Source organism: Labrus bergylta, chromosome 7 (genome assembly GCF_963930695.1).
Source record: "Labrus bergylta chromosome 7, fLabBer1.1, whole genome shotgun sequence".
Classification (NCBI taxonomy): Eukaryota; Metazoa; Chordata; class Actinopteri; order Labriformes; family Labridae; genus Labrus; species Labrus bergylta.
Genome location: NC_089201.1, coordinates 21781529 through 21806807, shown reverse-complemented (window position 1 = coordinate 21806807; position 25279 = coordinate 21781529). Strand labels below are relative to the sequence as shown.

The following is a 25279-nucleotide window of genomic DNA, read 5'->3' as shown; positions in this document are numbered from 1 at the left end:
GGGAATAAATAATATATTCCAAGTTATATGTTGACATATACAAAAAAACATATGGGAAAAAAAAAGATGGAAACGCAAACGCAAGGAGCTGAGGTTTTGGAAGAGGCAGTAAATTACTACATTGTTGTGTAAGTGAAGAGTGGTTTGGGGGTGGTGTGGACTGAGATAAAAGTCTGATGGGTGGGAAGGGGAAAGTAAAAAATATGAGTCCCTTTGAGGTAGTTCTATTTAAATCCCAATCTGCCTTTGTAGAATAACAGCCTCTGATGAATCATAACTTGTACTGAGTCATTCCTCCTCTGGCTTTGTTGTGTTTTTGGTTAGCTGGACTGATGGTGATATTTCTGTCACTCCCTGATTGTTTAGATATAAGGCTGATAAAACTGTGCATGACAGCTTAGCTCGAGAGTCCTACGCGTGGTTTAAGATTTCCAAAAGACAAGGCAAAAGGTGGAGGCTACATCAGATAATGCTTGGAAGTAATTCAAGCAATCCAACTGTAAATGGCTTACATTAACATCCTTTTAACTTCCTTTTAAGTTGTGGTAATAAAATTATTTAAAGGACTACTCTGAAGCAGTGTGTGCACCTTCAATAGAAACACGCACATAAGAAACAGTTCAACACTCTAAGGACAATGCGGAGATGCTAGAAGCTAAATATGGAGCTCCTGCAGCAAGCAGCCTGTTAGCTTAGCTTGGCTCAAAGACAAGAAAACACAGACAGCAGTCCATTAGAGAGAAGAAACTACAGCCAGCAGACTGATAGCTTAGCATGAAGACAGGAAATTGGCAACATCTAGCCTGGTTCTGTGAAAAGGTTAGGTAATCCACCTCCAGATCATCAAACGATCATTTATAATTAGCTTGGGTGGATTTCTACTAAAAATGTAGTTATAAAAACGTGAATTTTGAGTTTTACAAGGCTTATTTTTTTTTTGTCTTCTGAAGAGCACATTGAATTTACGTTCATATGAGATGAATATTGAACTGAATTTAATTAAATATCCATTCTCTTCTAAGAGAAACAACTTCCTGGAGTCTCCTGTGGTTGCCTCACGATTGCTCAGTGTCAAGAAAATGTCTGCCTAAAAAACTCTTCATAAAAGGAAAATCTACACAGAAATACTTGTCTTGTAATTGTGCATATGATTCAGTGTTTATGATATTATTTTGTTGTCATGTTATTTGAAATGTCTTTTTTTTTTTATTTTAAAATAACTGTAAAAAAATGAATTGTATTTGATTGAGTCTCGCTGGGAATTCTGTTTACTCAGAAACTGACGGGTTTAAATGTTTTTTTTAGCTCTCTGTGTTATTTGTTTACTACCAATCTTTTGATGCAACAGATTGTAGTTTAATGTTGAGTACAGATGTACATTATTTCAAGGATAAGTTTGACCAGCTCGACCGAAAGGTTGAGGGTTCAATCGCCAGCTGAGCAACATGTCCGATGTGTCCTTGGGCAAGACACTTAACCCTGCATTGCTACCGCTGCTACTGTGGCGGTGTAAGAATGGATTAGTGTTGTACCTACTCTATGATGTAAGTCGCTTTGGATAAAAGTGTCTGCTCAGTGAATTGTAACATCGTAACATAACGAATAGAATGAATAGAAACTGAACACAAACCACAGCTATGAGCGGCTAACCTGACCTACAATGTAAACAACATGTTTCCACTTCACAAAGCTAGCAGCATTAATAAGTTAGAAATATTCGGGTCCAGTTCAGTGGATAGACTTAAAACCAAGAGAAGCTTATGAAGTTGACCAGCTAAAGCCTTTGAGATAACACTTTACATCCGCAGATAGTTTATTGCAGCCAGAAGTCTTTTCAAATCTCTGCTGTCCCCGGGTAGTGGGGACCAGAGACTTGGCCAAGAGTAAAGTGGTGAAGAGCGACATAGCCGCATAATCTTCTGCAACCTTAATGCCGGTATTAAATTTAGCCCTTTTAATGAAATGAACAAAATTGCTGCTGCTTAACACAGCGCAGTACACTGGAGGGCAGGCGGCAGCAGGCTGTGTACAACTCCTTCAAGTTTCCTGGCAGAGTCAGTGCTGCTTGAACAAGCTGGACAAGGAACATATTGGAACAGATTTTGTGAAACAGTGGTGCTGCTATCTGCATTCCTGCAGGTCTGAAGGATTTATGGTCTAAACAGTGAGATGGAGTCATAATGGCTTATGGAGGAGATTGTGAGTTTGCTGGTGTGTGTGTGTGTGTGCGTTTGTGTGCGTAGTTGTGGGCTCATGAGATGTGTTCAGATCGATGTACTGTGCTGCTACTGTGAGGGGAGGAATGGATTGAAAAGTAGAGATTCCTGGAGTCAAAGAAACGTCGGAAAGAGCAATTGAAGAGCGGAGAGTGATAAGATCAGGGAAATGAAGACTTTTAAAGCTGAATAATAACCAGTGGGTTGATTGGCAGAAGGAAAGAAAGACGATGATAAATAAAGGGAGCATCAGAAGAAATAGAGGACACACACACACCTCAAATGATGTTGAGTTGTCTCTTTCGACCTTTAAGACAGCAGTCTGGATCAGGTCAAAGCTGGAGCCGGTCACCACAATGTTCCTCCCTCCACTAAAAAAACAAAACAAAACAGGCTTAAATACACAGCTAACAACACGGTAAAACACATATATGAGTAAATATATCAACAGCCAAACAAAGATAAACCCCAAGGGAGAGTTACGGGAAGACATACGCGCTTCTTAAATTGTGCCTGGGGTAATTTTCAGCGGAGATGAAAACAAATTAGTTTAGGCTGTCTGTTCCTCCAGTCTGTGTGCCTAATCACACGCGCCCTGGTGCTTTCAATCGCACAGAAAAGCAAGATAGCCATCTAATGCATCCATTTTCAGCGATCGTCAAGCAGTTCAATGCAACATCAAAGACTATCATTTCTAACCCCTTCAGCTGATCAGAAGTCAGAGTGGGAAAACTCCTGCATGTAAACACATGAAACACAAGAGGACTCGGCAACTCTTGAAGGACAAATCACAGTTTTGGAAACAAAAAGGTTTCTTGGTGTTTTTAACCTCTACAAAGCTGGAGAGAGATGGAAGCTTGGAGGTCAGAGAAGAGGGCAGGTATTTTTATTTTCTTTTTCTTTCCATGACAGTACTGTTCTGTTTGACCTTGTCAACAATAACAATTTTGTAGCTTTTCCTTTTTTACTTCTCAAATAAAAATGAAAACAGTTGGATGTTTCTATGAGCTATTTCAAGTTCTAACTGTTTTTTTCTTCTTCAATTATGGTATCTAGAATTCATAAAGTATTTATTCTCCAACAAGATTGAACGTCATTAGTTTGCACACATTTTATTGCAATAACTGGTCAAAGTGAAAATTGGAAATCGGAACGTAAAAACACTCAGGAAAGTTAGGAAAGTACCCTAAGGGGTACATGAAGTAATGTGCCATTTTTTATGAAACTACATCCAAAAGTTGTTGAAACAGTGAATACCAAAAACACAAAAATAACCTCTTTGTGGTGCACAGAGAAAAGCTAAGGGGGGGGGGGGGTTCTAATTCTTGTGATTCCTTCAGATTAGATTAGATCAATTTTACTGTCTGTCCAAACAGTAACGGAAATTCCCCTTTGACAAGGCTCAAAAAAATAAACATATCTTACATAAAAAACCCATGTAAAACCCCATATATAAATCTGTTTGATTTTGTTCAGGCAGGTTATTGCAGAGGGAATGAAAGATTTTTTATAAATGATTTTCGAGGCCAGAGGGACTTTGTAGCATCTGCCTGATGGCAGCAACTTGCACTTTAGCATCATTGTTATTTCAACCATTTGTCATGGCAATCCATCCAATATGTATGATATTTAAGTCTAGATCAAAATGCTGAACCTACAGGCATTGACAATCAGAATTCATTTTGAACTTCAAAAATAAATTGGTCCCTCAAATCAATTTATTTTCTGGAGCAGACAATGCTGTCCCAAACCTCTGCAAAGAATAAATCAGTCTGGCTATAAAAAAGGAGATTAACAGCTTTCAAATACCAAACCTTCTCTTGCGCATCCTGGCTCCTTGAGATATACCAAATATAACAAACATTTTGACTCAAGTCAAAAGGTCACTACGCTACAGCTCAATACTGACCAGACAAAGCTCCCTTTGGGATGGTGGTCCTGCACGATGGGATTTTCCAAGAATTCGAAGGCGTCTCTGATGGTTTTTGTGGTCCTCGTTCCATACATCACTGTGACGGTGAGACGTTCGGAGGGCATCTTCTCTAGGTACTCTCCTGTCCTGCAGGTGATCTGCTCTCCGAAGTGCTCCCTGCCAGCACAAGGACATATTTCAACGCTGGCTGGCTGGAGGAGTTAGGGGTCGCACAGGGTCACTGTGCAGTGGAAGCCAACATGGCAGCGGCCTGACAGCTTGTTAAATTTTGGCTTTGCTGCTCTATAGCTCGTTAGTTTTGTGTTACCGCTGCCTAAAATGTCACTATGGGCTGGTTTTGACAGAACACCCGTGATCACAACAGCTGAAGCGAAATGTGAGAGAGAGAACAAAAATCCTGCATATGACACGTTAGTTAAGGTCAATTCCATTTTCACTGCAGGAATGTAAAAATAAGAAAAAAATCAATTTAGGCTTCAAAGTGTGCATACTGTAGAATTTGCATAGAATACAATGTCTGAATAACAAGTAGCACTTATCAACTGAATGGACTGAATTGAAAAGAATTGGAGTTTGGCGTGAATGACAATTAAGAAAAGAAATCCTTACACAGTGCAGTCCACAGTCCCCACGGTGACCCGGACGTCTTCTTTACTGCCAGTGTCCAGAAAAAGTCCTTCAATTGTAATAAGGGTGCCCCCAGCTTTAGGACCTCTGGAGGGTTTCACTTCTGCAGGAATCGGGTCCTGGTGAGGGGATGTAGGGGGTTGAAGAGGTGTAGGGGTTAGCAAAGATCCAGCATAAATACATACTCATCTTTCTCCTGCAAGGATTTACATGCAAACCGGCGCCAACCTACACGCGGCACACTCATAGAATAGCTACACACACAAAAACAGTGCAAGTCATACACACACACATTTCCCCTCACCCTTCTTGATCTCCCCCGCTCTATTAGACACATTCACACACACACACACACACACACACACACACACACACACACACACTTACTCACACACACACACCCATACAAGCACCACATCTGCCTCAATTTGCTGAGCAAACAGTTAGGCGGAGCACTCCCCTGTGGGGGAGCTTTAGCAGAGCCGCAGATATGAAAAGCCAGTTAAATAGCTACGCTGGAGCCTGTTAAAGTATTAGAGAGAAAAGGGGGCCCACTGCATTGAATCTGGTTAGAGAGGAATACATACACATTGTGGCTTTTTTGTACGGTACGGTGCATTATTACCGTAATATGAGGGCATCTAGGCGCTTAATTTAGCAACACATTAGGACGCTGGATTTGTACATTCACTGTAAATGACATGACCTTGGTATGATCTGATAATAGGCTCTCTGCCGTAATGAGATAAAACATAAGAGAGGCCTTAAAAATATCAAAAGCAGCTGAAAGCTTCTGAATGAGTTTGTTTCAGGGATTTAGAATTGAACACTTTCATTCTGACAGTTTAGGTAAGGACAATTCAAGAAAAAGAGAAACTTACCCTGTAGGTGAAGTACATGGAGGAGGTTCCTTTCTTCCCCCCCTTCACTTCCACTTCCACCTGGCCCCAGTTATTTGTCATGTCCTGAACAGAACCGATCACACACACCACGCTGGAAAGGCAACAAGGAGGACTTTTATTTAAAACAAGGGATGCAAAACAATTCTTCCAATTTTTATTGATCTACTGATATTATAAAACAAAAATATCACACAACTTAAAGACTCGTCCAATATCCTGGACACACAATATATGACGTAAGATTGCTTCTGTTATCTCATTAACAGAACCAAATCTCAAAACAATTACTGACACATAAGGGCTCACATGAAATCAAATGAAACAAGACTCATTACAACTTTGTTTTAGACATATACTCTGTGAACTATTGTTTCATTTCAACAGGTTTGTTTTTGTGGAAACTGAATCAGCATTTTTAAGCTGCACTTTGAGTACTGCAGGAGAAGAGGAGGTGAAAAGAGTGTAGTAATTTATAAAAAAGTAGTAACAGTAACTAAGAGAACCAAACTCACATGTCTTTTGTTGTCGACATTTTGAAGTTGGCAGACGGGCTAAATAAGTTCCTAAGATTTAAGTACTGTTGTTGACTAAGCAGCTATAAACGTTGAATGATTTCTTATGCCAGATTGGCTGTGTCTAGCATCTTAGAAATTGGACCCTCTGGGAATTTCCCACATTGCATTCGGAATTGTGTGATAAACCAAACATGTCTCAGTCTGCCGCGGTCCTCTGGGAATGTGTGTTGCTTATGAAAGAGGTCAGCATAAAGTGGCAAGCCTTGCGCGCTCTAACAGGTGGGCTGCGAGTAGACAATTAACAGCTACAGCAGTGTTGTGAAAGGATTAAATCTCACATTGGAAAAGCCGACAGTTTAAAGTGAATGAGCTAAAACATGCAGTCGACCATGCAGGACAACTAACAACAAGATGAAGACCACTGTACAGGCACGTTAGCGCCAAAAGTAGATGATTTAAGGTTGCATATCGTTCCATCTGGTCTCATAAATCCCGTTTTATGCCTCATCCTGCAGATGGCGGGGCAAGAATTTGTCAACGTTGATCAATCCTGCCAGGTGTCAACAGTTCTGGCTAATGGCTGTCGGGCATCAATGTGGAAGTCTTCTCTTTTAAAGACCATTTGTATGAAGTGAACACTTTTGAAACACAGCTGTGACTGAAGTAGATTTGTGAGGCATACGTTTTATTCCAGCAAAAGCTCGTTTGAGCACCTCTGGGATGAGGAGAAGCACAATCTGTGGCGAATCTGTGTTGGTTTTTTTGTGAATCACTACACAAATGTATTTAGATTATGGTCCTCTGTCAATTATAAGATGTTTATGAGTTATAAGCAAATCAACAAGAGAGACTTTTACCCTCTTAACTTCTGTAATATTTTTTCATCCAGTCCCCTAGGCCTCAAAAAAAGCAAAGATTAAGAACAGTTGAATATATGAAAACAAATGTGAGTAGCAGAATTTACGGAGCTCATTAACTTCTCATAGCCTCAAACTGTACACATAGTAGCTGTTGTTTCTTGGCATAAATTATCTGAAATGTTGTTTTACTGTATTTGTGTAGGACTTGAATGCAGTAAATTGATTTTTTTAAAGCTGGTTTTGTTGCTTCTGCACAGAAAAAGCACCAGCCTACTTCTCCCACCTCTGCATTTGACTTTTAAAAGAGTGATTTTGTTTCTGAATCAACTCGCACCTGGAGACTTTCAGATCAATATGGTGGCATAATGAGCTAATTAAAATATACACCCAGGTCACCTCGAGGAGAGAGGCAAAGCTCTACTTAGCTGATAAGGTATCCAAAAGTTTATGAAAGAAGCATTTTATGCAGAACCAGAGTTTAACCGAAAGTAAATAACCAAAGGACTATACGTGTTTGTGTGCGTTGCTTCTGATTTATTGGCTAGAACAAAGTGGACATGTGTAAGTATTACCTTGTGGAGACGGCGTACTTCTCCTCCTGATGGGCACACGGCGCCCCGACCACGTTGATGCTTTTGATGTCTGATTTGTGGATGCCGAGGTTTGAGCCCCGGATGGTGATTGAGATTCCTCCCTGCAGTGGGCCATAACGAGGGATGATCTGGATAGTGGGCGATGCAGGAAAGGGGGGTGGGGGGGGGGGGGTGGTGGTGGGTGTTTATAGGAAGAAAGGATTTGAAATGGATTTAGACAGATTAGTTGTGCAATAGGAACATACAAGAGATTTACACAGACTGTGTAAGTCGGCTGAATAGTTGCAGTTTAAGTGTTAAATATTCAAAGCCTTGCTTGAGAATTACATCCATACTGTATGAGTCATGCATGAATGTTTGTGAAGGTATAAGAAGCCAACCAGTGCTGGATTATTTATGATAATACTAATAATACTTGAGGAAAATAAAACACTTTATGATTCAAAATGGGCTTATGTTGTATGAAAAAGTACAATATAAACATTTATGTTCTATAATAGTATGTACATTAGTGTACTATAAATAAGCTCTTTTATAAAAGATGGAAGTAAGAGTAAAAACAAGATTATAGTAACTTTGCAAAGTAAATGTAATTAAAATGTTAGTTATTTTGAATTCATGTTAAATCTTTCCAGACCGAGACTTTGAGGGCATAACAGATTTAAAAAAAATGCTAATGTCAGCATACCAACATTGCTATAATCACAATGCTAACATTCGGATGTTTTGGAGGTTTCATGTTGACAATGTGCAGCATTTAGGTGTAACATGTGAGCAATGTAGTTTTGACAGAATTTCGTCACAAAAAAAAAAATGTATATTACATTTAAACAGGGATTAATTGAAGACAATTCAATTAGTCATCTGAAGAAAAAAAAAGTGTGCTAAATAATGAAAAAAGTCCATCCAGTCATTGCCAAGACATGTCAACAAATCACAAAATTGTCAACCTTATTGAGAGAAAAGAGACAAAAGAGAAAGAATCTGAGGATTACCAGGTAGACTTGATTATACCGCTGTGGATCTTGAATGTGTGTGCAGAATTTCAAGGAAATGTTTTGGTCGATTGTTCCAATATTTAAGTCCGGACCAAATGGCCGCCAAGCATTAACAGATAATACACAATAAAAAGGTCCATAAACCATTTTGCTAACACATGTCTACACCAATAGACATTCTTCTGTGATATCTTCATTAGCTGTTGTATCAGTAGGGCTGTAGTCTGGGTGGTCATAACCTCTGTCACATCGACATCCACACAATTACTGATTGATTTTTGTCAATGACAATGAGGCACCAACAATTAAGTGAACAAAGAAAGTATTGATCCAACCCCAAATGTGCTGGAGATCACCTCAACACGATCCCAAGGAGAAGTAGACTTTCAACTTCATAAAAAAAAAAAAAAAACAGTCTGTAAATGACTCCAATCAATAATCCAATCAGTGAAGTCCGACCCATTTGACTGCTAATCAAGAGCCTTGAACGAATGTTTCAAGTTAAGAAGTCAAGAAAAACAGAGGACGTTACTTACATCAGTGATCAGGGGGTCAGGGCACTCGGTGTTGTAAGGATCCTCGGACACTTGCTTGCACAACTTCTCGTACACACACGCCTTCTGCTTGGCACACCATACACACCGAAACTTTGGGTCAGCGTTCTTGCAGAGACTACAGTCCTCCCTCCCCATGGAGCAATTATAGAGAGTGACTGTGACGGGGAAATGAGGAGAGAAAAAACTGTCGTTACAGCTCTAATTTAACATTTTCTATATGCAAAGAGTTGTCATTGCATTGTTTTGGTGTGATCTCACTGTCTGTTAAGGATCTTTCAGGATCTGCATCATCTGCTAAATAGATTAAAATGTAGTCTTAAGTAGGATGTGGCTGAAGATTACAAGTTTGAAAATGCCATAAAAAATCTTGTGCTGTGGGAGAAAAAAGTTGGGATGCCAGATGTGTTGCTGGCTCTTCATCCCTTTTTAAAGGCAGTTTTAGGCTAACAATGCTACAGGCTATATTCCCCCTGAAACTCTGACTAAATGTCCTCCAGTGATGTCACTCGTGTCAGCAGAGCCTGTGGCAAAAGACTAAACGTTTTTAAAAACTGTGTGGGTATGGAGTAAGAAAGAAATGAGAACCACAGACATGTGCTGGACACTCCTCGTCCAAGTTTAAGGCTATCACTGTCAGGCTAAAGTAGTTCACTAGCATAATACACCGCAAACGCTGGCTGCCAGAGATGACTCCAGAGAGAGAGAGAGAGAGAGAGAGAGAGAGCATCTTGGTTTGGGCTGAAGACTACAAGTTGGGAGACACATTTTTGGACTGTGGTGTAAGAAACCAGTGAGAATACCACACATTTGATACCCTCTTTAAACTAGTTAAAGGCAAGCAGTTGAAGGCTACATTAGCCGCTAATAGCATAACACGTCCAAATCTCAGACTCAACTTTCTCTTGTGAGTGTGAGCAATTAAGGCGACAGGTTTAGAGGAAGAAGGAGGTCTGGAATTTAAAATATGATATCGCTTGCTGCTCTGCTATATTGATTTTTTATTTTTTTTACCATCCGTTGTGAGTACCACAATGTTATGGAAGTGCAATTCTGAGTTGGTGGAGCTCTCTTTTAATGGGCGGCTGCAAGTGCTTTGTTTATCACTTTGCCCCGGGTTTGCCTTACAGGCAACACACAGTCTACCCTCAGGGCTGAAAAAAAGAAACCTTCCACTTTCTCTGCATGTTATGATACAATCTGTGGCCTGTTTTCTTAATAGAGTGAAGATGTTTTTTTTTCTCCCAAAAACAGACTGGAATCAATAAAAAGGAGGTAGTGAGGCACAATGCTGCTTGTAGAAACATCATTTTAACTGTATCTTATCAGGTGAAGGAAACGTATTTATCTTGACTTGATGAGTGCAGTAATACAACAGATCTTGAAACATTATTACCAATCTGTCTATACTTGTTTAATTTGTTTTGTAATTATTCAGAGGTTTTTCAATTTGAGGCTTTTCCTGTTTTGTTAAAATAAGCTTACTGAGACCTCTATTAATCATGTTGATACTGCAATCACTAATTGAGTTTTGAAGGTAAACATTTTTTTTTTCTTCATAATGCAGATTAAATGAGTTTCAAATGTATTGACATAAATAAATAAAGGGTACTATTTATGTTAAAATGCAATGACTTGCATGTGCCTTGGTTCTCTCAGCTCCGAAAACAATATATGAAATAAATAATTGTTTGGAAATATATGTATGTTGGAATTTGTTAAAGCTCTTGTAAAATGTAAATGTGAAAAAGGCTTTATAATCACTTGTCCTGAATGACCCCTGAATCCTCCCTGTTATGTCATAACTATTTATGATAGTACCGTTTATTTTCTAATTAATTTTCAATTGAAGATAAAAAAGCAGCCTCTTCAGATCCACCAGAGGCCCCACACTGGGACTAGCGCTGTACACACTGGGCATTATAAATAAGATCTCCACATTAACATGTGAGAGAGTGTACCATTCAGCGTGCTGTCCATCTTCTTTCCCGACTCCTTGTCCTTCACGTAGAAGAGGACATTGGTCTCTGGTGACTTGTCGTAGGAAAACTAAGAAAATGGAAGAAAATGAATTATTAATTCAGAGACCAGTGATTAATGACAGTTAAGCTCTTCTCTGCAAACAGTGTGGGCTGCCGCTCCCCCGTGCCAAGGGAGAGAAAAAAAAAAGAGGGGGAGGGGGGGAAATGTATCAAGTCTGGCAGATTTTCAGCTGAAGAAATCAACGTTTGAAAAGAACATAGCTGGAGGCTATGCACTGCTTGAGCTTTACCAATCACAGAATCCACAATGTAAAGATGAAGCTAAAATAAGTGAGGGGAGTCTGTCCATTAGAGGGAGCTAGAGAATATCAAAGGGACTGTGGAGAAGAGCTAAAGGGTGAATTAAAGATGAAATCAGCTGTGCAAAGATGAAAGTTTGCATTTAACGATTTCCAGGGCTGAAGAATGTGCAATCAAGTGGCACTCTTCAATATTTTTTCGCTTGGTTACAGGGTTTTTTTTTTTCTCTATTGCACTTTGATAATCCACATATCAGCTACAGTTCAAGGATCTGGGCTGTGGGCTGAGAGGAGTGAAAATTGGTCACAAGCTGTGAGGAAGCGGAGCAAAGGAACAATCAGCAGTACAGTTTTAACACAGACTTAAATGAGTGTGGAGCAACTGGAAAACAGCCGTACTCACACTGAAGCCGCCGAAGGTGTAGAACGGCCCTTCCTCAAATATGACTTCTTCTTCCACAGTTTTCATCAGCTCAGTGCCGATTGTGAAAAGACGACCCTGAAGAAAAAAGAACAAATAAAAACAAGAAACATTATGTGTTAATTTATGTAGATCCTGTTTGCAAAAAGCTTTTCTCTGATTCCCCCCCCCCCCCTCCCCCACCCAGCTCTACAGAGCAAGAAATGTAAAAGACTATCTTGTTCTGCAGACTCTTTCAGCCCCCTCTGTTCTCAACCACTGAAGTTTGGATCGGATGACTGGCTCCTTTTTGTTGTTGTTGTTTGTTGTAACTGTGTAGCATGTAAGACAACAAGTGCATTCACAAGTCCTACATGAGCACCAGGCAGAGCCTCAGCTGCACATCTGTTGGCATAATTTACCTCCTCTGTTGCCCTTATTGGGCTTCAATTTATACGGAAAACAAGCAGACCTGTGAAGACATGTTTCACAACTGAAGCAAAGGGATATGAAATGATCTTTTGGTATTCTAAACTTTCATCACTTGGATTCTGTGTCATCAAATGGATTACGAAGAGGTGGGGACTTTTAGAAGTATTACTTTCACAAGAATGTAAGTTTCCATGCAAGAGCATCACATGCAAAAATGCTTGATGTGTCACCGTCTGTAACTTTCTATCACAATGTTACCAGTCAGTTTAGAGCAATGAAAGCCAGCCAAAAACACTGTTGCCTAATGTTATTGCTGTGTAAACATCTGCATTAAGAACTCAATTATCATATAAAAAGGAGCGCATGGTGTTCGCATACATCGATTATTTGTGTATGCTTCTGCCTCTTTGAAGTATGTAGTCTTTAATTCATGCTAATGACAATCTTAAAATGTTTTTTTGTTGCATTCTTTTCATTTTTTCAAATGCAAAAGATTATTTTTGCATCTGCCGAGTCCCTTATGAGCTTGAGCATTTTCTTCCTTCAAATGGGAGTATTAATTTATTCCCTTGTTAAAGTGCGTGTCCTTACACCAGACCCATGGGGCTTTTTAAAGAGCAGACTAGTCTTTCAGAAGTGCTTTAAATTCTGTGTGTGTACTACTTTACCGGGTAGTGGTCCAAATTGATCCCCTCGAAGCTGATACGAGTCTTGTAGCCCACGGGGATCAGCACAGGATCTGGATTCTCAAACTGAGGACACTTGGCTCCCTGAGAAGGCAATCAAAACCAATCAGATACACCAACTTTTAATAATTTACATTTTAAATAGCACGCCAACCACTTAACGGACACCCTGATCTGCAGAGATAGATAAGTGTATCTCTGAAACATCTGCTGACTTGTAAATTGATATCCTCAATCCTAGAATATTTGTCATGCAAGATGGCGCCAGCTGATACCGGGATTTGAGTTTTTGATTCATTTTCGGGAGAAATTTGGATCTTGAAGTGACTTTATCTAATCTGGTGATTTAATGTGCCTTTTAAAACTTTTCCAGCATTCATTATACACGTAGTGTTGCAAATAAAATACCTTGAGTGACATGCATCTGATGTGTTCATCCTTGAAATGACTAACCTGGCGGTGGTTGATGATGTTGGGGCCCGACACACTGTCGTCCATGTCGCTGCAGGTGTGGTCTTGTGTATTCCACTGACAGCCCCACAAACTGGCCACACATGACATGCACCTGAAAACATGCAGAAATACAGACACATGAACACCTACGATAAGAAAAATGCTTTTACACTCATAATTAGGCAGCAACAGTGGCTCACGCACACATAAAATGCACACACAAACAAAAGCTTAAAACATGCAAACTCATCAAAGAGCATCCCGCACAAAAAATCTATGCTGCTGACAGCCAAATGGATCTCTGCAACTTCACATAAGCAAAGCTCGTTCATCACACACTCGCCGGCATGAAAGAAATGACGGAAAAAAATAAGGAGGTGAGAAAAATGGGGAGATTGACTTTCATTTTTTGATTAATGAATAGGAAACTGAGGCAATTTCCTTGGCTTGGTAATAAACGGAGGGAGAGAAAAATGCAAGAGGTGCATTCAAAACCACCGTGCATCACAATTTACAAACAGAGCCTTGATCTCTCATCTGTTCATGCAGGGTGATACATTTACATCAACCTTGTCAGCTGATGCTGTGTTCAGTGTCACTGTGTATTTTACGGTGAGTGACAGAGCAGAACTGATAGATTAAGAGTCTGACTCACGGCGTGTTTTCAGATTTCCTCACTGTGGCGGCACAGTTATAGAACTTGAACTCCCGCGTTGCCAGCTCCACAGTCTCGTTGACGAAAATCTTGACCGCAACGGCCACAAAGTCTGAGGACACAGCAGAGCAAGGGTTAACGTGGGAAGCACTGGCTGTTAGGAGGATACAACATTTAACACTCATAAGAACAGGAGAGACGTCTTGAGTTGTGAGTAATTCTGAATATTCATGACTTCCACAGTTCATGATAAGATTTAATTTGTTCATTTATAGAAGACATGACCTTTTAACAAATTGTGACAGAGCATAACCTGAAATCCCTTTAGACTTATTATGTTCTAATTTAACACAGCCTGGAGTCCACAGCCATGCTGGAGGCTATGTAAATTGTCCTTAAATATAACCATGACTTGCATGCATTGCTTACGTTTCCATGCTCACAAAGGGAAATTTGTGAAAAGTTTTACCTAATTTACACCCTATTTATAGCATGTTCGCATGTTAAAATGTAAAGCATGAGTAGCAGAGGCCGACAGGCATGTGATTCGTTTTGCAGGGATTTTATCACAAACCAATGTGTTGGACAATTTAAAATTAGTTTTGATAAGTGGAGGACCAAAGATAGAACAGTTTACAGATTGAGATCAACCTGTTAGAAGCACAGACTTGTGGTTAGAACCCTACTGCCTCCCTTTCCAAAAGAGGATACTCAAGCACCTTTGATACTCTTTTCATGATCAATCTGGTAATTATCTGATCGCCAAAGCAACCGCCTAAATCTGTTGCGGTAAACTGCAGTCATTTATTCTGTAAAATACATTATTTATGATGTTAATGGAGCTGGTCTTTGTTTTAGGCAAGGTGGTTCACCTGTGCTATAAAACAAACTTTGATCAATCACAAACTGCCCGTGTACTTGTGCTTTGCCAATTGCCGATACAACCTTGGTTTATAATGAGAGGCAAAGACACTTGCCTTGAAGGAGGATGTATTAAAGACAGAGGGGTTCATCATAAAGAGTGTACCTTGGCCCTCAGTTGTTTGTGGTATGCTTGAAGGGCTGGGCAGATCGCAGGAGACTTGGCCAGAGTCGGACATCACGCCATCACTCCGGAAAGACTCCACGGTGCAGTGCAGGTGGTCAGAAAGTCCGATTGCAGGGAGGGACGGGATGTTGATCTTAACCTGAGCAGAAAACCATGTGGGTTTTTTTTTGGTTTTTTTTTACAGAAAAAGGTTTTTGCCCATGGCTGTGTAATAAAAGATTTTGAAAGAACAAAACTGACAGAAAAGTGTGTAATTGAAAAGTAAAAATCGAGAAATTGTTTCTTTTGAGAAGCTGGAGACTGATTGCCAATGAGAAAGAAGGGCAGGTGCTGTTGATGGAAAAACACAAGTGAGTCAGAGATGACGGGAAAGAGAAGTAGTCAGGAAGCAGAGGAATGGAAAAAAAAAAAAAAAAAAAAAAAAAAACTTGAGAGAGAACATGCACAAGAGAGGCTCTCCATCTTCAGGCTTTGAACACTATCAAACAGGTCGGTTATAATAAGCCAGCTTGGAGTTTTCTCGATAGATCAATACCGAGCAGAACGACCTAGAGCACAGAGTTTTTTTGGATTCACAATGGAAACAGTTTATTACTCAGGCTCTGCATGTTTATGTGCATGCATGTGTGTTCTGCAGAGCCTGAGAGACAGAAAGAGGAGCAGAGAACAAAGGGAGATAAGGAGGAGTGGAAAGAGAGGCAGCACTGTACCTTCTGAGTCTTTTTACAGGAAAGGTTCGGGGGATAGAAGGAGACAATCTTGACACACTGCTGCTTGGGGCTCCACAGCCAACCATTCTTCTCTTCTGCCCGGCGGCACTCAGACCTCCTGGTACACCTTCAGAGGGAGGATGAACAACTCCCATCAGCCCCTGCTCCACACAGTCTAAATGCTTTCACAATGCCTCAAAAATACAACATCTGTGAAGTAACATATATTTAACAGCTTTTGTGCAAAACAACTCTATGCCCAAGTGACTCCGAGCAATGTTTGTGCAGATGTCAAGAGAAGACTGGATATAGATATGAAAAACATTTGATGCCCTCATTCTTAACTCAGAGCAACAACGGTTTACACATGATCAACATTGATTAGGATCTCCTGCTCAATCTAGGTTGAGGAAGAGTACCAAAAAACACCGAAAACAAATGTTTTAGGAAGCAGAAAATACAATTTTTTACTGTCTTACAACATTTCAACATTTAAATCATATACTGATCCGGTAGTAAGTAAATCAATGTTTTTGGTTTTGAACTTTTGGTTAAACGATTCAAACCGTTTGACCGTTTTATTAGCCTTCTGTTTTTTTGTTAACAAGGCTATACTGTTATTTTTCTCTTTGCAGTCAAAATCTGTTGATTGCTGTCAAACCTGCACAGTGCTGTGAAGAAAATGTTCCAATTTAGCACATTAGTCTTAGTCCAAGTCTAAGTCTAGTCTTTCTCGACGTTCTACAATCTACCCTCTGGTCTCTGTATAATACATAGGATATAATGAGCTTATTTGACTACTGGTTATACTTTAATTTAAATTAATAATGATGAGTTTTTTCTTACATCCCTAAAAAATTGTAATTATTTGATTATTATTATTATTTGATAAAGGTGATGCACATTTATGGTATATTGCACAGAATAAGGAAACAATCCAACTCCACTTGAAATGTCAGCATTTTTTTAACACACATAATTTGGCAAAACTTAATTCAGCACAAAAAGCATATTAGTAAGAGAATATAATGTAACATAGACTTCAGGGGGAATTAGAATGAAATGAAAAGGAAAAAAACAAACATGCTAAGTTGGGCTGAGACGTTCTTTTATCTTATATAATTTTATTTAATTATTTCATGATTATTTTTGTCCAATCAATGACGCAACATCAAAATGAGAAATATGTAGCGTCATCGGATTATTCATTAATTGATATTATTGTAGTGTAAGACAATAGAAAACAGCAGAAGTATCATATATGAGGAAACTGAAAATAATCAATATAGATCGAGACTGATTACCAGTGAATCAACAAATCATTGAAGCTTTAGAGTAGAATAAAGTGCACATAGTATTTCTGAATATCATGAATCAGCAACCTCCAAAGCATAAAACTAAATGTCTTTGTGCTTTTTTTCTCGTTCCTTGTCATGGCGCTGTAAAATACATGATACATACTGCCCCTCTAGACCCTGATAAATATAGGCTGATGAGAGTAAATTGCACAGACTGCCTTCACTGCATGAGGCTGACAAACAGCTTTAATTCCTTAAGGCTGCCCGGACAACAGGAGATGGAATATAACCACAGAGGAGTAGTAAAAGTGTCTGCAATAAAACACTGAACAAATGCCCTGCTGTGTTTTACAAATGGAATTGCATGTGTGGGTGTTTGTGATAGTCTGTTGTTGTGGGCATGCATATATAAGTGCATGCATGAGTGTGTTTGTGTGTGTATGTGATCCCTACCTGCCCTCCAGGACACACCAGCCACAGTAAGGGTCCCTCAGTTTCACACATGATTGGCAGTCTTTCTTTTGGAGGCACGTCTGCACGGGCACCTTGGTGATCTGGAGCATTACAACATGAAATATGATCAAACAGAGCACCTGAGGGGAGACACTGCACAAAATACTAAGCATTTTGTAGTATTGCTACAAATGCTCCCAGGTTGGTTGCAGTTGCGTAGAGTGAGAGTAAAACAAGTCCTGTCACAGTGCGTGGTCTCTCATGCCTAGAATAACTGAAACAAGTTCCTCTGTCTGCAATGGTTTTTGTCCTTTATGTGTACGGTTCAATGATTTATATAGGCTGAAATAAAAGGGGGAATGAAGACGCAACATGTTGTTAAATTCTCACATTATATAAGATGTGTACAGTGTATTGGCTAAATTACTAAATTACATGGCTGAAGAAACTTTAGATAAGGAAAGGTCCCTGTCAATGAACTTCAGTTTACATGTGAATGCATCTGCAACTATAGTCCAATAATATCAAAATATATGTGAGGGATAGTGTACAGTCAGTAGACATTATTGCAGAACATTTGACAGGGTTGCAGTAGTTTTACACCTTGAAGAGATTGATCTCGCACACATTACCTGCGTGATGCATGCTTGGTTAACAACAACTTCATAAAGCAGAAAAATCGGACAAAAAAGTGTCACATTTTGTATCAAAGATATGACAAATCTTTATACGTGCTTAAAACATGTTTCACTGCTTTTACTGCAAAGGTAAAGAACAGTGGACACCACAGCAGTCTTTAACAAAATAAATAAACAAACAAGTATATCATTCCATTATTGGTCCAGTAGAATCAAATATTCACATTTTGGAAGGAGAAAAGTTCTTTATGGGTTCTTCTACTATTGAAACATGAAGTCAATTTTCTGAAAATTCTTCTTTTGGTACCTTGTTGCATACAACACACATTTCTGTGAAGAATCTACAGCAGTCAGTGACAGCTTTATCAAAAGCTGACCTTTTGATGAATATAAATTGCAAAGAGAGTCATTTCAACTTGATCTATTAAAACTTGAGTGCTCCAGCTGAACCTTTGAAACAGATGTACTTCCATTTTAATCAATGCAGCTGTCTAAATAAGTATCATGCAGGCTACTTATATGAATAGAGTGATGAAAGATACTCCACATGCAGTACCGTGTCTGAAAAGCCCTTGACTTACCCTTTTCTCAGTGGTAATGTAGAGGTGGCTCTGACTGAGGTCAAAGAAAAGGTTCTTGTTGACCTTCTCCCCCAAGGTGTCGCCAGGAGCCTTGCTGTACACATACGGCTCCTCAGCCAGGTGTACCTGCACACAAAACAAAAGGTAACTCTGTCAGACATGAGGTGTTCAATCCCCCCCCACCCCCTCCTGCTGCTTCCCTCAGGTAAAACCTCCAAAGGAAAATTTCAAGTGGATAAAAGCAACAAAACGGATGAAAACTTCACCTTAAAGACTTCCCCCTGGCTGTTCCCCAGGAATGCTACGGTGTGATCGTTCTCCACGGCGACGGCCACGGCAGTCAGAAGGCCCCGCCTGGTCAACACTTCATTTACCTTTAAGGCAAATCTCGGTTTGCTGGCCAAGGGGGAAGGCAGGAAGTCTGCACCACATTTGAATTGTTCCAATGTATCCTTCTGTTCATGAAAAGGAAATAACAAAAAGGCATTATGACTCATTGCATGCATTAATGCATTGTGTTTTACCACAGGACCAGTGTTTACTTAAGCGAGGCGAGGGATTTACCAGTGAATACAGCGATACATTTAATTAAGAATAAATTATATTTGCATTAAAGTTAAGGCTACGTTTTGTAACCGTCAGTAGAGAACTGTCTTTGATTAAAGGAATTTCATCATCAAAACCAACCCATCACATACAAATACATTAAACAACAACACACTGACATTTGTGTACGATAAATCAATTAAATCAAATTAGTCAAAGCCAACCAAAACAAACACACCTGAGTACATCAGTTAATAGCAACAAAAAAAGTCTCACTTTACATGTTTACAAGCACACACACAGTTTGTGATGAACATCAGTTATTTGGGTAGATCCCTCTTCTTCCATCTACCTTTAAAGACCATTATAATCATAATAATAACTATACATTTGAATTATAAAGCACTTTTCAAGAACTCAAAGACACTGACACAATTGAAAGATCACTACAACATAGTAGGAACAAACTACAGAACAAAGCAACATTACACACAGGTGATATAAACAACAACATGCAAACCACATGTCAAAAACACACGGCACATTCACACATTAAAAGCTCCTTTAGAAAGGTGGTTCTTGAGCGATGATTTAAATGTGGATGGGTCGGTGTATTCTTATGTTGTGTGAATAAGTGTGGGAAGCTATTGAGAAGGTCCCGTCCCACTAAGTTGGGTGCTTGATTCTGAGAGGTGGAGACGAGGGGTTGGCATTGGAAGAACGGCGGCTACGGGAAGGAGTGTGGAGGAGGTCAGTGAGGTAGGAGGGGGGTAAGGGACAGGGCTGATGTGTGTTCACAGAAGCGGATGCGTGTGAGAAGGCGTGCAGCACAGTTCTGGATATATTGAAGTTTCTAGAGGACTGTGGATGATCTGCTGTAAAGGATGCTACTGCAGGAAATGAGTCTGGATGTAATGAAAGCATGCATCAGTGTTTCAGCAGCAGCGAAGAGGAGTAATGGACGGGGGTGGGCTGTTTTTAAGGTGGAAGAAGGAGGTTCTTGTGAGCTGGGTAATGTGTCGATTAAAGGAGAGGTGGCTGTTAAACATGATAATATGAGATGGGGGGGGGGGGGGGGGTGTGGTAGAGTTGTCAGTTTTGAGCCTGAAGTTGTGAGTGGATTTGGGGCTGATGATTATTGTGAGATTATCACTCCTTTAGCTAACAATTACACCAATATGCAAAATGTGTCCTGTGCTGTACTATGGGGGGGTTTAATTGATGGGATATCCACACCAGATGAACAGTACACTGTTTCATTGATGGTAACAGAAAATGGCGACACAGAATATACTGTGTCAGCATTTCTGTTACATGGGAGGCTATTTGTTTTTCTTTGACTGTGAATCTGTTCTGGTCAAACTAGGCTAAAGCCGTGAAATTAAAGCCCTGTTTGAATCCAAGGGCTACTGGCTTCATTTAAATGACGCAAGTTTAATTACCATTATTAGTGTTATTCATCTCATTAAGTTCATTTATTTCATGTGATGCTCAAATAGCCTGGCAGAGAAGCCCCAGAAGCACGCCTTGCTTCATGTGGAGACGGTATTAGATGCAGGGATAAAAGCTTATATTTAAGCAGTAGACCCAAGGGGCAATAAAGCCCCTTAATTTGGTGGCCAAAGCACATCTTTGGAAAACAAAATCAAGGCTTGGGTACCAACAGGACAGCAAAGGAGACTAAGGATAAGGTGATACAGCCTTCCTTAACTGTTGGGGTTTCAGCCATTTGTCTATCATCGTATTGTCACTGTTAGATTTCAAGTTTTGTAATCAAACATAGACGGCTTGAAAATGTAAAACTTGTGAGATCCACCGTGAAAAGGAATACTTCAGCTCCCGACAATGGGCCATATATTTCTTCAATGTGGCCTGATTAAGCCCATAATCTGCTTTTGTTCTATAACATCTTTATTATATTACTCTGGAGGACTCCGGTGAATCGGCAGAGAAGACAGAGAAGGAGGGAAAATGTGTGAGACAGAACGAGAGCTTTAGACAGAACAATACTGAAGGATCTGCAGAACAAAGCAAACACTGAGACATCAAAGTCAACAGCGACACATCTCTGCATTATAGATGACTGCAAAGGGGATTCGTCAAATGATATCCAGCCAACATCTATCATTTCAAACAGACTTTTTAAAAACTTCAATCAGCTGACACAAAAGAGGTACTTGCCGCAATTTTTGATGTGCAGAATTCTTCATTTTTGGATGAGTAGGGGATGTCCACAGCGGGAAAGCCGGAGATCTTCCCCGAGTCGCTGTAGCAGGCGCTGATGATGTCCGACAGCTGCTCATTGATGGAGTTGAGAGGATACATGCAGAGGGCAGAGTTGTTCTCGTCGTCGTCTGGACTTGCCACCATGAACAGGACTTTGCTCCAGGGGACGACTTTTCCATACATGCCTGCTTCAGTCATGACCCGTGCGAGCTCTTTCCCTGGAGAAGCCACATACGCAGCCTGGACTTTGTTGTATCTGTTATTTTTCCCGCAGTTTAACTGAAGCTCTGTGTGCGAATAGTAATGGTAGTCGTCCTCGCAGAGACGAGATATAAAGGTGAGGTTTTTAGTGTCTGTACCGTCAAGTGTCCGCGAAAAGAGGAAGTAAACAAAACCGTCCTCTTTGAAGGCAAGGCGGAAGTCGTGAAGGTACTTGGGAACAAATGGCGTCGTCTGTACCGTGGATGCCTCAATGATGCTTTCAAATACGACCCAGTCTCGATCGTAGTCGCTGAAGTCCTGAAGGATCCTTGTGCTAATGAGTTTTGTGCTGTCCAGGCTTCCGTAGCCCTTCCCGACAAGAAACACGCTGAAGGTGTTGTCGTCTTTCGAGTAGCTGGACATGACGCCCACCACGTTGACGTAATCCTCTATGCTGGCAACGTAAGTCCTCTCTCCTTTGCTGTCGCTGTAATACAGCTGCTGCTCCACGTTGGTCAGGTTCATGAGAGAGCAGATGCCTCGATAGCGACTCCCGCAGACTACGAGGGAGCCTTTGGATGGATGGACCAGCAGGAGCTTGTTGAGGTTGGGCATTGGCTTTGTGTCCTGGCATGCAGAAGCGGGAGGCGTACAGGTCCGAGCGTCCTCTTTGGGCCCCGTCACCGCGCGAGCCTGCAGGCCAAGCGCCGGCCCCAGCTGGTAGATGGTGTTGACGGCTCCCAGGTAAATGCGACCGGTCTGGGGGTCCTGGACCACATTGTTGATGGGGGTCTCAGAGATGTACTCCAGGATGGGGATGTTGTTGCTGTCCTCCTGGGCTCTTGAGACTGATTTACAGAAGAGGAGGAGGAGGAGGAGGGAGACCCAGCTCGCCATCTCTGGAGAGAGCAGAAAGGAGAAGTGTTTCATTATTAAAGCAGTTAAACGCACACAGACGTGTACATTAACATCAGCAGTGCAGAGTAGGTAAGTGGTTAACATGCGCTCCTGAACACACACTTAACATGCAATCTCATGATCATCAGGGAAAAGCCTGCAGACGGAACGCCGAACCACGAGAATTCAAAGAAATATTTTGACAATTAAGGAAATACTTTTTTTACGATTATTATTAAAGTTAGGGTCCAGATCGTTTTCTCTTTGATAGTGTGACGATCAAACAGTGAGATATTATTACATGTTACATGTAAGCTTTAGGCAGATACTCATACATCTGGACAGAGGCAGACCTACTTCCCACAGTCTTTGTTTCAGCTAAGCTACCCGTCTCCTTGCCCCAGATTCACATGTACAACAAAGATATGAGTTATATTGATCTCCTCATCTAACTGTCGGAAGGAAAGTTGATAATTATGCGTCTTAAGAAGTCAAACTTTGCTTAATTTAACACTAGAGCTTTTCAAAATATACCCTTCGAGAAATTTCATTTGATTGATTAAAGATGAAAAGTATCTGCCTCTGAAATGCCTTTAACCACCTCGAGCTCAGTGCTTTGTAAGCTTTTTGTATTCTTTTAGCACCAGAAAATAAATCTCACTTGATTCAAATATTTTCAAACCAGAGATTCAACCTTCATGGCTACAAAAAAAAACAGGGGCAAGTGCGAAAAATCTGTTTGCTTTCACTGTTATGTGGTGATACATACCTTTAAGAATACTTCCTATGAAGCATATCAGACTCAATATTTACACTGTTGGGATATATCTAGGATCCAGTATGCCATGCAGCAGTTTGTTTATGACCTAACGTCCTGCTCCACTTCTATGAACGCTCGGTTATTATGCATCTAATTGACTTAATATCAAAGATGATCACTTGTCAAGAAATAATTCTGCTCAGTGTGGAGGAAAAAAGATTAAGGCCGAAAGCTACATCTCAAAGTAGAACACAATAAAACCCTCTTTAAAAAAAGCTTGGATCTGTTCCATCCTCATTTGCACGTTTGCTTCTCTTTTATTTTAAATTGTCTCCTTCTACAACACCTTCAAGCACAACACACAGGAGTTGTCTCAGAAACATGATCAAACACTGTTCCAGTGAAATACAGACAGCGTCATGTACACCAGGTGCATGTGGAGTGCACTCTCGCTTGCTGTTTGCCCAGGCTGTGGTTAATGTGGAGCTGCAGGTGGCTTTCAAGCAGCCACTGCCCACACAGCAAATGTGCGTGTGTGTGTTTGCATGTTAGTTTGGAGCTCACACACATTAAATAGCTCCCCCCCCCCCCTTCCATCCATCGTTCCACCTCAGCAGTCAAGTCCAAAGGCGCATTTGTCAAATTGAAAACCCCCTGATGAAACTTCCAGGAAGTTGCTTTGCCAGAGCTGTGTTTTATTATTTTAACCCGCCTTCCCTCGTTGGACTAAGTGGGGAGACCACTGATTAGACATTAGCCCAGGGGGGATTCTGTTCATTTCTCCGGCAACTCCCATTTGCAGTTAAGTGCCCACTACTCGATTTGATGATTTTATTTTTCTTTCGCAGTCCTTCCAACTCCCCTCCAACATCCAATTGCACTGCGTAAACTAATCGTGCCCTTTTCAATTCATAGCCTTAAATATTTCAATTAAAAATGAAATGATGCAATAAAATCTGTGTGTGCTCTTTTCAGGACAGAAATGTGCGGTTGGTTTTTACAGCTTTAATTAAGAGAGTAGGGTAGTCAGCATTTTTCAAGATTTAACTAATAGAGGGGGGAATACACACACATGCGCGCACACACACAGGGGTTGAAAAATAAATGTGTAATTACTTAAAACAACTATTCCAGCTCTGAAGTAACAAAACATAAATTAAACAGACAGATCAACTGGCAAAGTTGAATGATGGTCACAAGCATGTGTCAGCATTTAGAGGCGCCACAATAACTCACTTTCTTTATGTCTTGAGTTTTTCAGAGAAGCATCAAAAAACACAAAAAACTGCAGGACTTGCAGAAACGCTTGTGCCTGCTCAAGATGTTGACAGCATAAACAACAAGATAAGTCAGGCTGCAGTGTCGAAGAGTGGTGACAACTTGCAAAAGTATTCACAGCGAGACAGAGAAAGAGTCTTGAATATGAAAACTAAAATTAAACCTTGACAAAAGTAGTCGAGAAAAGTTTGCTCCAAACAATAAACAAGCATCAGTTAGCCTTACTTAGGATGTATTGAGGGCGTATCTGCCTTTTGGGAAAAACTTGTAAACATTAGAACGGAAGGCAGATGGCTTTTTTTTTTGATGACATCAGTGACAAACACCCAAGAAAAAGCCTGTGTAGGCAGAACATAAATAAACGCTTGAATGCATTGCCAGTGATAACATATTATGTGTAACACTGAATTTAGCCTTTTGTGTTAATGTCTTCTTTGAAATTTCTATCTTTTCCAGTGTTTTCAGATTCTGAAAGTCTTAACTTTCTTAACAAAAGCTGATTTTGCCCTCATTAACTCTCAATTTGTCAACATTTCTT

At 40.4% G+C, this 25279-nt stretch overlaps 1 protein-coding gene across 1 annotated transcript in view; it reads right to left on the bottom strand.

The window, feature by feature from the left end:
• Positions 1-25279, bottom strand: part of plxnb2b (plexin b2b) — a 130099-nt gene that overhangs the window by 26081 nt on the left and 78739 nt on the right. Inside the window, exons 3-19 of the mRNA XM_065957021.1 lie at positions 21561-22705; positions 19100-19288; positions 18834-18959; positions 17615-17715; positions 15864-15990; positions 15133-15292; positions 14106-14217; positions 13451-13562; positions 12980-13081; positions 11883-11978; positions 11160-11247; positions 9181-9356; positions 7626-7774; positions 5658-5769; positions 4759-4895; positions 4126-4305; positions 2494-2587 (exon numbers count right to left, since the gene is read on the bottom strand). Coding sequence (XP_065813093.1) covers positions 2494-2587; positions 4126-4305; positions 4759-4895; positions 5658-5769; positions 7626-7774; positions 9181-9356; positions 11160-11247; positions 11883-11978; positions 12980-13081; positions 13451-13562; positions 14106-14217; positions 15133-15292; positions 15864-15990; positions 17615-17715; positions 18834-18959; positions 19100-19288; positions 21561-22703 — 3204 coding nt within the window. The 5' untranslated portion in view covers positions 22704-22705. The remainder of the gene's footprint in view (positions 1-2493; positions 2588-4125; positions 4306-4758; positions 4896-5657; positions 5770-7625; positions 7775-9180; positions 9357-11159; positions 11248-11882; positions 11979-12979; positions 13082-13450; positions 13563-14105; positions 14218-15132; positions 15293-15863; positions 15991-17614; positions 17716-18833; positions 18960-19099; positions 19289-21560; positions 22706-25279) is intronic.